At 43.4% G+C, this 14,346-nt stretch overlaps 1 protein-coding gene and 1 pseudogene across 9 annotated transcripts in view; both read right to left on the bottom strand.

The window, feature by feature from the left end:
• DLG2 (discs large MAGUK scaffold protein 2) overlaps positions 1-14,346 on the bottom strand; it is a 1,398,326-nt gene that overhangs the window by 467,542 nt on the left and 916,438 nt on the right. For all 9 annotated transcript variants that reach the window (XM_061628927.1, XM_061628928.1, XM_061628929.1 and 6 more), the window contains one exon: positions 821-874. In XM_061628927.1, the coding sequence (XP_061484911.1) occupies positions 821-874 (54 nt within the window). The remainder of the gene's footprint in view (positions 1-820; positions 875-14,346) is intronic.
• On the bottom strand, positions 8,522-8,640 carry LOC133386346 (5S ribosomal RNA; annotated as a pseudogene).

Genomic DNA, 14,346 nt, shown 5'->3' with positions numbered 1-14,346 from the left:
GAATCTGCTCCGGGTTTTAATCTGAACTTTCAAGGAGCTGCCCAACATGCCAAAGCTTGGTGTTTCCCTTCCATTGAAATGCACTGAAATTAATTATGTAATTAATTACACACATTTGAGCCATAGCAGATAGTGAGATGAATAACATACATTTCACCGAAAACCATACTGTAGCAGAACAGAAACTGTGCTGATTGTGACAAACCCAAGATAGGATGGAAATGGCTGCCTCCTTATGTCCCTAGCTCAGAGGTACCCTGGTCCCTAGTTCTAAGAATATGTCTCCCTCCTACTATAGCTACTATTTTATACATGGCTGTGATTGGTAGATCTCAGGGTACTAGTAAATGAAACCCAAAACAGGTCCTGCAAGCCTGAAATCTGCCCACCTCTGTCTTATGGCATTCTCTTCCCCTACAGCCCCAGGCAGCCCTTTACACAACAGCAAGCCCATCAGCTCTTTTGAATTGTGAACTAAATGAGCACCAGTTTATCAGCTGGTGCATTCAATGAGAAATAGCAAGCCAGTCTGCTCTCGAAAAATTGTAAACCAAGTGCAATTAAGCAACTCCCCCCTGCCTCCCGATAATAACAGGTTTGTATATTGTATTTGCAGAAGGGAAAGAAACTGAACATAAAACATTTCTCTAAAAACTGTTATTTTAAAAATAAATGGCCTTCATCGAAAATTAACAGGTAACAATGGACACCAACTGGTAAGATCCAAAGCAACTGTGCTAGTTAACACACTGGAAAATCCCATCCTTGTAATAAAAAAAAACATGAAATGAGAAAATACAATTAAATCTTTTCAACTTACATAGGGAATAGTGTCCAATGTATCTGTGTTGACGATGATTGGGGCAGGGCTGGCCTGGGGGGAAAAAGAAGAAAAAATGTATCATACTTGAAAACTCAATGCAAAGCAAAATGTGTTTCTAGTCATTTGTTCCAAAAGGGCTTAAAACGTGGCTTGGGCCACACCCAGGAGAAAAAATGAGGAAGCATAACAAATCAATAATATTACTTTCATTGCATACATGAATATAGAACAGATTATCCAAATTACTTATAATCTCATCTAAATCATTCTTGGGCCCGATCTGCACTATACATGATTTCAAGCTGTATCATACCTCTTCAAACAGTCATTAACTTCTCCCAAAGAATCCTGGGACCTGTAGGTTGTTAAGACTACACTGAGAGGTGTTAGGAGATCCCCCCCCCATTCGCCTCGCAGGGCTACAATTCCCAGAGTTCCCTGGGAAGATGGATTGATTGTTAAAGCACTCCGAACAACACTCACTACCCTTCACAAACTACAGCTCCCAGGATTCTTTGGAGGAAGTGGTATCACAGTACTTGAAATGAATAGTGCAGATGGAGACCTTAGGAAATAATCTGCAGGGTCCAACTCCAATGCTTGCTTATCTATGTTTTTAATTCTGTTTATTTACATCTTCCACTTTGCTGCCCTGTTTGTGCTTCTCATTTTCTTCTGCCCTGCCCCTTCATCTGTGTTTTAAGCCATTATTGCAATTATTACTATATTAGCCTAGCATCTTGCATGCCGCCCCTGTAACCTGACTAAAGACCCTCTTCCGTCAGGCGAATCTTTTCCTCTCTCTCAGATTTTAATATGAAGCAAAAGCTTCCAGCTGGGATATTTTACTACTCTGCAGATCAGACAGCTGACAGTTGCGGTGACAGACTGGAACCCTGATAAGATAGATGGAGCCCTACCACTGGGACAAAACTAGTGCAGGCAGTCTTTTAAAAACTGGGAGCAAAATGCTGTTGGCTTGTTTTGGGGAAAGCGGAGGGAGGCCTTGTGGAGAGGGGTACAGATGGGGAGGAGGAAGAAAACTACAGGGAACATTCCAAAAGGAAGCAAGAAAGCAAATATCCTAACCACCACTAGTCATCCATGTCAACTATGAATGGCAGATGCATATATAAACAGTGACTTTTCATTTTTAAAATAGATTTGTGTGGTAACTGGGGAAAAAGTGAACCCCTCTCACATGCATTTTAAAAGAAAAAATAAACCACTGATTTATAGCTGCATGCAATGTACCATTCATAATGGGTGCAATGTACGTGTGTTTTGTCCTCTGATGCCAGCTCCTGGTGTACAAAACATATCTTAGCGCCCAGACAAGCATCAGATATATCATCTTCTACAAAACGGGCAGGTCAGTTCTGGTCCAATAATAATAGGCCAGTCCTACATGATGTAAAAGCAAAGAGCGCATATATTCTTTTTGTTCATATACTTGGGGTGGAGAAGAATATAGTTATCTTGTGTTGCCATACACAACAGTTCAAAATGTCCACAAGATTGCATTTAGGAATGACGTAGGAAGTTGTCTTATATTGGATTCAGTCTGTTTGTCCATCGAGTCCATAATAAATAATAAAATTTTATTTATGAGTCGCCTATCTGGCTGAGTTAACAGCCACTCTAGGCGACGAACATCAGTACAGTAAAATACAATATAAAACAATGAGGGCCACAATCAATAATTAGACTAAACGCTACAATTCTGATTAATAACAGTATTAAAAGCTAACCCACCCCAGGGATCCCGTAGGCCTGCCTGAACAGCCAGGTCTTCAAGGCTCGGCGGAAACCTATCAGGGAGGGGGGATGGCGAAGGTTGAAAGGAAGGGAATTCCAGAGGGTGGGGGCCACAATCGAGAATGCCCTCTCTCTAGTCCGCACCAGCCTCGCTATTTTAACTGGTGGGACTGAGAGAAGGTCTTGTGTGGCTGATCTCGTCCGGCGGCATAATTGGTGATGCTGGAGGCACTCCTTCAGATAAACTGGGCCGAAACCGTATAGGGCTTTATAGGTCAACACCAACACCTTGAATTGGGCCCGGTACTATCTTTTGCCTCCATGATGCCCTGTCACCTGACAGCAGCCAGGAGGGAAAAGGAGAGATGCAGGGCCACTCCATTGGCACAACTGAAGCAACCGCAACTTTTGGCACCCCTTCTCCTTGAACTTTTCCACCCCAATTGGTCATTAGAAGAACTTGCAACCGAGACCTTCTCCCTGAGTTTGTCAATTCTTTCCTTCCTCCCAAACCATTTCTCTTTTATCCAGTATCTTTTTTAGATTGTAAGCCTGAGGGCAAGGTCTTTTTAAAGTCTTTTTAAAGTAATTTGTAAGCTGATCTGGGAGAGTTTCTTGGCCAAAGAGTGGGATAAGCGTTCTTTAAACAAATAAACAAACTGTGACTGGCAGCAGCTCTACAGCGTCATAGGCCAAGGTCATTCTCACCATCTACAACTGAAACATTTAGTTGGGAATTATTATTGTTACTACTATTAGGCGGTATTCAACACCTGCATCCCATCAACACAAGAATGTCCTCCACTCCTCCCTCTGTGCATGTCCTCCCCAAATATGCTCCAGAGCAGCCTTTCCCAACCAGTGTGCCTCCAGATGTTGTTAGACCACAACTCCCATCAGCCTCAGCCAGCATTGCCAATGGTCAGGAAAGATGGGAATTGTAGTCCAGCAACATCTGGAGGCACATTGGTTGGGAAAGGCTGCTCCAGAGGGTTGGGGCAGCTCCTAGAACAGATCTCAAAACAATTTCAGTATTGATGCAGACTGGGAAAGGTCTCTACTTAAAAGGCTTGTTGGAAGAAGAAGGTCTGTGATAAGAGATGAAAAGACAACAGATAACAAGACCTGTCTAATATTTAAGGGGAGGGGATTCCAAAGGGTAAGTGAAACAACATTAAAAGCCTGATATTTTGCAGAATGGACCTCTTGATAAGATGGTATCTGCAGGAGGCCCTCACCTGCAGAGTGCAGTGATCAGTTGGGTATACAAGGGGTGAGACAATCTTTCAGGTATCCTGGTCCCAAACAGTATAAGGCTTTATACATCCAAACCGGAACCTTGAACTTAGCCCAGCAGCTAACTGGCAGCCAGAGTGAACCTGTGATCTTCTGCATGTAAAGCTGAAGTCTCTCCTACCTTACCTCCCAAGGCCCTGCTGCCCCAGGTACCTTTCTCCCAGGATGGAAGCATGTGGAAGTAAGATGGATGGAGGCTGGGCCTGGCAACCAAGAGGTCTTCTGTATATTTAAAAGGTGTGCAGGGCAGAGCTTGGAAAAGTTACTTTTTTTGAACTACAACTCCCATCAGCCCAATCCAGTGGCCATGCTGGCTGGGGCTGATGGGAGTTGTAGTTAAAAAATGTAACTTTTCCAAGCTCTGGGGGAAGGGAGAATTCCACCTTGTGGTTTTTCCCATTACAGGGTTGCAAGGACACCTGCACTTGTCTGACTTTCTCTTCTCCTAAAGATACAGGATCAGTCTCAGGCCCTGAACCTGCCAACCCTACACATGCACCAGGTAAACATGATCGGGGCAGACCCAAGAACAACAAATATGGTTGCCCCCATCATGTGTAGTTTGGCAATAGCTTACAATTGCTAAACACAAATGCTGAAAGAAAGTCTCAAGCTCTTTTTGAATCAAATATGATTTTAGGGACAAAGGAAGCTGCCTTATACTGAGTGAGACCATTGGCCCATCTAGCTCAGTATTGTCTACACTGACTGGCAGCAGCTTTCCAGGGTTTCAAGGAGTTTCTCCTAGACCTACCTCAAGATGCCAGGGATTGAACCTGGGACCTTCTGCATGCAAGGCACGTGCTCAGCCACTGAGCTACACTATCCAGGCAAAGCCTTAAAGGGTAATACTATCTTACATTCTTTACAGAATAGGCAACTCTTGGCTTCCCCATTTTTTAATTTTTATTTTGTATGTTTAAATTATCTCCTCCCCCTCCACATACACCCCTTGCATTTTTAAAGAACTAATCAGTGGTTGCAATGTTACTCAGCAATAATAGAATAAGGGAACAGTACCACCAAAAGAAACACATAATGATAATTATCAACCAGATTTGTCCCTTTCCTGACATTTCTCGCTAGCAGCTTGAAATTAACAATGATTCATATACACGATGGAGCAGCAACCGCTTCAATCTGATCTACCAAAGGACAGCATAAATGTCAAACGAGAGCCATTGCAGATTGTGAACAAATGTGTCATGTACCTAGAATTTCAATTTACAAAACATAATCTATTTTATTGAGTTCTTAGTGCTCATCACTCCCGGGTGGAGATAATTTGCATTAAGTGAATAGACACAGAATTGGAGCCAACATGCAACGTAGCTGGAATATTAGGAGAACATCACTGCTGAAGAAGGCATTTAAGAGTCCCTATTCAATAGGTCAATCAGAGAGCCAGTGCGGTGTAGTGGTTAGAGTGTTGGACTATGACCTGGGAGACCAGGGTTCGAATCCCCACACAGCCATGAAGCTCACTGGGTGACCTTGGGCCAGTCACTGCCTCTCAGCCTCAGGGGAAGGCAATGGTAAACCACCTCTGAATACCGTTTACCATGAAAACCCTATTCATAGGGTCGCCATAAGTTGGGATCGACTTGAAGGCAGTCCATTTCTATTTTCTATTCTGGTCAATAGTTAGAACTGGTAGGATTCTAGAGTACTCCCACACCTCCCAATTTCCGAAAGGAAAACAAAAAGCCATGAAAAAGATTATGAAATATTTCACTCATTTATTTATTTACCTGATTCAGATTTACAAAATTAGACTGCGAGTCAATGTAAGGAATTAAGAGAAAAGGTTGGACTACGACCTGGGAGACCAGAGTTTGAATCCCCACACAGCCATGAAGCTCACTGGGTGACCTTGGGCCAGTCACTGTCTCTCAGCCTCAGAGGAGGGCAATGGTAAACCACCTCTGAATACCGCTTACCATAAAAACCCTATTCATAGGGTAGCCATAAGTAGGAATCAACTTGAAGGCAGTCCATTTCCATTTTTCATAACAATGGCATTGCATCATATTTAGACTACCGTACATGAGAGGTGGGGCAGCTGTGGCCTTCCAGATGTTGTTGGACTCCAATTCCCATCAGCCCCAGCCAGCATGGCCAATGGTGAGGAATGATGGGAGGTATAGTCCAACAACAGCTGGAGGCCCACAGCACAGGTTCCCTACTTCTAGTGTATGTAGTAGAGATGGCTTGAACAGGGTCTGCTACAGAAATGGTTTGGCAAACCTGAGTTTTCTCATCTGACATACACTCTCTGATCCATGCCGAAGACATGTGTGCATGCCACATCCCCAGCACAAGGTAGATTCATGCATATGCACCAGCTACCTAAGAACATAAGAAGAGCATGTTGGATCAGGCCAGTGGCCCATCTAGTCCAGCATCCTGTTCTCACAGTGGTCAACCAGATGCCTGTGGGATACCACAAGCAGGACCTGAGTGCAACAGCTCTCTCCCCTCTTGTGGTTTCCAGCAACTTGCATTCAGAAGCACACTGCCTCTGACAGTGGAGGTACAACATAGCCATTAAGGTTAGCAGCCATTGATGGACCTATCCTCCATGAATTTGGTGGCCATCGCAATCTCATTTTGTTGAGGTGGATGGACTGTGCATATGCTCCACGTGAAACTACACACGTGGGAGAGGAGCTTGCATGCACAAGAATAAGCAACTTCCCTGCACTTCACCACATATACAGCCTACTGTTGTTGTTATGTGCCTCCAAGTCGACTACGACTTATGGCGACCCTATGAATCTGCGACCTCCAAGAGCATCTGTCATGAACCACCCTGTTCAGATCTTGTAAATTCAGGTCTGTGGCTTCCTTTATGGAATCAATCCATCTCTTACACCTGGGCAAAGTACACCCTGCCTCTTAGTTAACCATGTTGAGGACCAAATAACCAGTTCTGTGGATATAGGGAAGCTTGATATGATAAAGTCTGAGAAACCCAGCATTCAGATAACAATTATTTTTAACAAAATATTGAGCATTCCTTAAAAATGGACTTTTCATTTATTTATAATTGATTTCTTTAAAAAAAAAAAAAAGAGGTGCATGCCTAAACATGTAGTCTGATCCAGCAAATACTCTGGTGCAACCATCTAAAATAATCAGCTGCATGATCAGTTCTGATATAAAGCCATTATTAAGATGACCAATTTGTGACCTGCCTGCTTTCTATTCAACGTTTTGTTGTATTCTTCCTTTTATGAATTGTTATGGCAATAAAATGATGCGGTACTCAGAACAATCCAGCCGATTAGCGCATAGCAAGAGAGGAAAGCTTAAATCATGTTAAAGCATCCATGCCTAACAGGCTTTGGGCACAGAAAAAAAAGAAAGAAATAGCAGCAATTTACTTGTCAACATTTTAAAGCCAACAGTTTGAAAAAGATTGTAAATATTGTGACCTTGATCAACTGAAAATAAATATGTATTGGAACACTCCATCCTTCCTGTGCACAAAACTCATGACATTGTGCATGCAGAAGAAATCACTGTACAAAGGATCAGTTTATCCACCACCGTCCCAGGGCAAGCACTGGCCACACGGAAACGTGCTTGTTATGGGGTGTGTGCCAGGGGCTTCCGGGGGGGGGGAGATCACTTCAGCAGGGCATGCATGGGCTGAAAGACAACCTGGATCCCTTTACACCTCAGAGTGGTGGGGCTCTACCATGTACAAGTGGGGATTGGGGATGGACAAATATGTCAGCTTTGGCTTCTCTTAGCTTCCCATTTTTTCCAGTCTTATATTCAGCTCTCAACATTTGAACAGCAATTGGTAATTTTTAAAAAAAGGAAATCCTCATGAAGATTCATCTGCATTTTTAGTGCAAATTTCTCCTGAGACATACAATTGTGCCTAGACCTGAACTTACAAGATCCGAACAGGGTGGTTTATGACAGATGCTCTTGGAGGTCACTGATTCATAGGGTCGCCATCAGTCATAGTCGACTTGGAGGCAAATAACAACAAATACACATTTTGGCAAGCACTTTCTCCAGTATCATGCATGTTTGGATGTTATCTTCACGAATATATGCATTTTGATGCACACTTTCCCATAATATATGCATTTTTGTACACGTTTGGTTGGAGAACTGCAGCGCAAAATTCAGAGATGTGTGAGTTCTGCACTTCAGATTGTGCATTGTTTCAGTGCAAATTAGGCAGCTTCGCATTAGAATGAAAAATAAATTCCCTCATTACTATTGGTGATGACCTTTTCTGCAAGGTGTACAGAAAAAGGAAGGAAAGAACAGAAACACTTGGCAGTAGTGCTGTCATTCCACCCCAAGGAAAGTACACCAAAGCAAAGGGCAAACTTTGCACTTCAGTTCCCGCTCTCCTAAGTGCCTACCACCACAACCTTCCTCTGGCCTTAACATGGTAGTTGGGGGTTAGTGGTAGGGGAAGACAGAGCCAGAGGAGGGGCCGTAGCTCAGTAGTAGACCATCTGCCTTGCATGCAGCAGGTCCCAGGTTCAATCTTTGTTGTTGTTGTTGTTATATGCCTTCAAGTTGATTATGACTTATGGAGACCCTATGAATGGATGTATTCATAGGATTTTCATGGTAAAGTATTCAGATGCGGTTTACCATTGCCTTCCTCTAAGCCTACGACACCTGGCATTCCCAGGCAGTCTCCCATCCAAGTACTAACCAGGCCTGACCCTGCTTAGAGTCCGAGAACAGACAAGATCGGGCATGTTCAGGGCAGTATGGTTCAATCCTAGGCATCTCCAATTCAGGAAGGGCAGTAGCTCACTGACAGAGCATCCGCCTTGCATGTAGAAGGTCCCAGGTTCAATCCCCGGCATCTCCAGGTAGGGCTGGGAATGTCCACTGCCTAAAACCCTGGACAGCTGCTGCCAGTCAGTGTAGACAACACTGGTCTCGATAGACCAATGGTCTAGCTCGGTATTAGGCAGCTTTCTAAGTTGAGTACACGGGGCTGAGGCTCTATTTGCCTCCTGCCAAACTCTATCTTCTCATGTGACACGTTCCACTTCTTCCTTTCCTTTTCTGTCTCACCTCATTCCTCCTGCGATTGCTCTCTTTCCAGCTGCTTCTCTCCACCTTCCTCCCCTCCTTACAAGAAGATGTAAGCTTTTATTCATGGTGTTGTAGACCCCACCCTCTTCCCGCAGACTCCTGGATGGATCCTTCCTCCCAGGTGCCATCAGCTGCTCTGCATTTTACTAGCTTTGGTTGATAAGACAGCAACGGCCATTCCTGGGCCAAGACAGTTTGGCCACTGTAGTAACTGGATTGCTGCAATGTGCTCTATACAGGACTTCCCTGGGGTTTAGTCCAGAATCTGCAGCTGGTGCAGAAGGCCGTCAACACCACATAACATCTATGTCGAGGGAGCTGCATTTATTTATTTTTATTTAGATTTAGATTAATATCCTGGCCTTCCTCCCAGTAGGAGCCCAGGGCAACATTGCCAACTGGTATGTTACCAGGCTCAGTTCAAGGCGTTGCTTTTAGCATTTAAAGCCCTAAACAACTTGGGACTAGGTTACCCATGGGGCTGCCTTGCCCCATATATCCCCATCTGGCAACTGTGTTCCTCAGATGGGGCACTGCTGTGAGTACTGTATGCCCCAGAAGTGCACTTAGTTTATACTAGTAACAGGGCTTTTATTGTTGCAGGTCCAGCTGTCTGGGATCAGTTCCCAGCTAAAACTACACAAGTGCCTCACATTTTTATATTTAAGTATCTGCTGAAGACATTTTTTTGTATAAGAAGGCTTTTCCTTAAGTGTGTCCTAGACATCTTTACAGAATAGTAACTGTACAACTGTAGAAATGGTTTTATCGCTTTTAATTTACCAAGACTCTAATAATTTGTCTTTCATCTTGTTTTAGGTTATTGAAACCTCTTTGATAGATTCCGGCTGTTTATAAGCAACTTATAAATCTGCAAGTAAATAAAACTAAAAGTAAAAAAATGCAGTGCAGTGCAGCCACCACGGGAGAAGCCTGTTTGTTTGTCCACGAGCGTGGCATCTTAAAAAGCAACCTTCACCTTACTTTCTTTCTGATGGGGTTGACTGCATCACGTGATGAGACCTGGTTGCTGGTCAGCCACACTGCACAGTCTGTGCCTTCTATAGGAAGATCAAGCAATCTCGTTCTGTGCCTGGATCATACATGCAGCTACTCATCAGACCCTCCTTGTTCTAAACTGACATCTAGCAGGAGTGACCCATACAGCACTGCTAGGTGCCAGGTGTTGCTGTTGCCAGATGTTGCTGTTGGATAGGCTGTTAATATCATCTAAAGTGCCACTGGCTTTCTGAACTATATGTCAGATGCTACAGGGCTCAGACCAAGTTCTATGGGATCCAAACCGCAAGACCTTTGGACCAGGGCTCTCAAGAAAAACATCCTCCTTTTCACTCCAATGGGAGTTTCCCTCCTCCCCAGTGTAAATTACAGACACAAGGCTGATCTAGATCAGAGCCACAGTTGGAGTGAATTGTTAAAATCCCCCTACCTCCACACCAGGGTCCTGATCCAGATCAGGCCCCTGCACTTGCAATTTGCATTGGGACAACAAACTCCCGTTGGAGCAAGAGTCGACACCCACCCTCCTCCTCCTCTGCTCAAAGTGTATCAATACTTCTTTGAGACTAGAACCTAATCCTGCAAAGAAGCCAGTACTTAACACCTGCCCCGCAGCGCCACATTTATTACTTATATTCAGCTTGACATATCCATAACTTCACACCTATCGCTGAGATGTTCTGCCTGAACTACATGTGGGCTAAAAGACACTACGCCTCTTTACAAGAGCCATCTGAATGAAGACGGTGGGAGGAGGGAGCTTTCTTACATTTCCTTGTTCGTATTCAAAGAGAGAATAGAAGCCTTGCAAAGATAACGTCTCTACACGAGGGTTGCCAGGTTGAGGGCCCGAGACTGATCCTGTATCTTTAGGAGAAAAGAAAGTCAGCCAAGTGCAGGTGTTCTTGCAACCCAGTAATGGGAAAAACCACAAGGTGGAATTCTCCCTTCTCCCTGCACAAGTTTTAAAGATACAAAAGACCTCTTGGTTGCCAGGCCCGGCAGCGGAAAGGGCATTCCATAGAACGGGGGCAACAGCATAAAATGCCAGAGGTCTGAGGAACACACACGCACACAGCCTCTGCATCTGTAATATGGGGTTAATGGTACTGACCTACCTTACAGGGTTGTTGGAGGGACTTAAATATGATAATATATATGAAGCTCTTTGAATACCATTCAGCACCACACCAAGGTCTGTTGTTGTTATAGGCATGTATCAGGCTGCTGTACAGCTGGTGGTCTGGCCCAAAAGGGGACAGATAGGGATGCCTGATAAAGCAAGGAGTTGGATGAGGAGGAGTGCTTTTTTAAACACTAGATCAATTTGAGATTTCAGCCTTTGTGATATTTTGTGATGTTATTTATTGGTACTGTTGTAGTTTTTTATTATTATTATGTTCTGAGTTGTTTTATTATATTGTTTTGTTCTTGCTACGGAAGCCACTTTGAGGTCACCTGGTGATGAAAATTGGCATACATATATACTAAATAAATAAATAAAAACAAATGAACAATTGGTCCTACTATTCCCACACACACACACACACACATCAAGATTTTTTCTGGGGGGGAAGGTTGGTGCAATATTATTGGTGTGGCCCCCCGACATCGAAATAGAAATGCAAAGATATTTGCAGTATGTTTCTGCCCACACAATTTTATTATTACTGTGATGCAAACAGAATTGTGTGTTTTATGCAGCAAAGAGATTAGAGTAACATGAAAAGATGTCCTTTCAGCAATATGAATTAAAAGGTGTCAACATCGTTATGAATCAGAGCTCTCTGGGAGAATTCCAGTGTTTGCAGATCTATTTCTCAAAGAATATTGGGGGGGGGGAGAGAAGCTTCACAGTACTACAGTGGGGGGGGGCAGGGCAGGAATAACCATTTCAATATTTCACTTGAAGGATCTAGAATCCAGAGGGGCTGATCAGCCATAAGCAGTAGTGTAGGGGCAAATTCAGAAGCGCAGGGTTCCTTCATGATAATCACAGCCATGCCCCTCCTATCCTTTTTTCTTTTTTGGCTGCTGGGTTGAGAATGAGATCCTTGTTAATGCCTTATCTCACAACAGCAGACGTCCCTAGCAACCAATAAGCATGAAAGAGAGTTAGCTATTGAAAAGAGTCTTCTTGGTGGCTGACTCACCTGCTTTTACTCTGATTGGCTCCAAACAGCAGGAAAGGCCAAATAAGCATGTTAGAAGACTTTTCTCAGTGGCTAACACTCTCCCCTTTTGTACTGATTGGCTCATAGTATGTTGGAGACATAGAGACCCTCTTGGGACCCTGCTCCCAAAAACGTAAGGGGTCTAAGACCCCCCAAGACCCTGGATGACTACACCTCTGAAACAGAATTGGCTACTAAAATTTCAATATGCACTGTCATCATTATATCAGAAGATGAAGGATATAGTGCAGATTCTCCAGAACAAGTTTCTAAAACTGAATGTGGTAAAAGCAGAAGGACCAAAAATAGTTCATCACAGTCACTCTTAATGCACTTTCCGTGAGTCCTATCATTTCTTTAGCTATTCCTTTAGCTGAATTTCTTCAACATTTTCATGGTCACTTGAATTTTCCCCCAGCCCTTTCCCAACATCACCAAACTAGAAAGGGAGGGAGGGGACATGAGTAAAATACAGTGTTTGCAGTGCTTTCAAACCCTCCTGTGAAAATTCTGGCTTCCTATTACTAAAAGCTCCCATGCCCTTCCTCCCAGAGGAGTCAAGGGTGTTGGGCAATAAGCAATAATAATAATTTCTTAGAATGCAGTTTGGGAAAGATCTCTACTTAAAAGGCATGTTGGGAAAGGAAGGTCTGCACCAGGCACTGAAAAGACAATGGAAACAGTGCCTGTTTACTATTTAATGGGAGGGAATAGCTAAACGTAGGTGTCCCAACACTAAAGGCTAAATTCCTGCGTTCTGCTGAATGGACCTCCTGACAAAATGGTATCTGCAAGAGGCCCTCACCTGCAGAGCACAATGATCGACTGGGTATATAAGGGCTGAGACAATCTTTCCCCCCACTCTCTTGTTTCCAAAATGGTTTGCTAAAAACTGCAAGAGCACATTTTCTCTAGTACCCAGTATGAAGTCTCCAGCAAAAGTTGATAAACTTGAGGATGATAAAATTTTAGAAAATGGACGTTATCTCCTTTCATCAGAAGTATTTTTTTAAAAACAACAGCAGCCATGGACTGAAAGTTCATCAGCAGTTTGGATAAATGAGTCATGCTCATTCTGGATCATTCACTCTTTTGCCACATATATCTAACCACTGAGTTTACCACCGCATGCACTCGACAAAGTAGGTTCTAGCTCAGCCTTCCCAAACCCAGGTCCCTTGGGCATTGTTGGACATCTCCCATTATCCCTAGCCAGCATGTCTAATAGTTGGAGATAGTTAGTCCAACAACACACAAGGGAAGCAGCACATGCACATCATCATCACCCTAGTGGGGCTGTGCACCAGATCCAGCCAAAGCTTGGCTTCCATCTGGCTCCCAAACTGAATTAAGCCAATTTGGGGGGGGGATCCAGGCTTTAGTAACCTGGAGTGATCTGGGGCTGTCAAAAGGTGGGGTAGCCAGGGGGCAGAGGGGGAGAAGGAGAAGCAGGCAACCTCTGCAAAGAGCAGAGAGGGTCTGTTTGTGAAAGGGATTTTGAACAGCCCCACACTGTGCGGTGGCTTCAAGTGCCTGTTTCTAGCAGAGGAACATATGCATGCAGTCAAACTGAGCATAATTGAACGTGCTGGATTGGGCCCTGAATCAGATTATTTACCTATTTATTTATTTATTAAATTTACATCCTGCCCATCCTCCCAGTAGGAGCCCAGGGCGGCAAACAAAAACACTAAAAACACTCTAAAACATCTTTAAAAACAGACTTTAAAATATATTAAAACAAAACATCTTTAAAAACATGTTAAAAACATCTTTTTTTAAAAAAAAACTTTAAAAACAGCTTAAAAAGCAATTCTAACACAGATTGGGATCAAATCGGGAGGAGCCTTAGTTTATGGCACAATACATTTGTTGGTCTTTTGAGAACTCTCTGGTTTTGTCAGGACACATTTGTAAACAAAACAAGGCAAAAGAAAAAACCCAGAAAATTAGAAGTTCATAAATCCATAAGCAAAAACCATTAACAGCAACCTAACACAAGTTTAAAGATTTAGCAGCTATGGTGATCAATCAGCAGCCTTGGCCCAATCAATATCTACTTTGATTTTTTTTTAAAGAAAATCTTGCAGTGATGCTAAGAGCACATAGGTAGTGATGTTGGTTCTTCTACAACGCCTCGTATCCTTGAGGCAACTGAAGAAAAGACCCTACATCAGAAATAGTTTAGTA

This window comes from Rhineura floridana, chromosome 5 (genome assembly GCF_030035675.1).
Source record: "Rhineura floridana isolate rRhiFlo1 chromosome 5, rRhiFlo1.hap2, whole genome shotgun sequence".
Lineage (NCBI taxonomy): Eukaryota > Metazoa > Chordata > Lepidosauria > Squamata > Rhineuridae > Rhineura > Rhineura floridana.
Note: the sequence above shows the minus strand (reverse complement) of the source record. Positions and strands in the feature narration are given on the sequence as shown.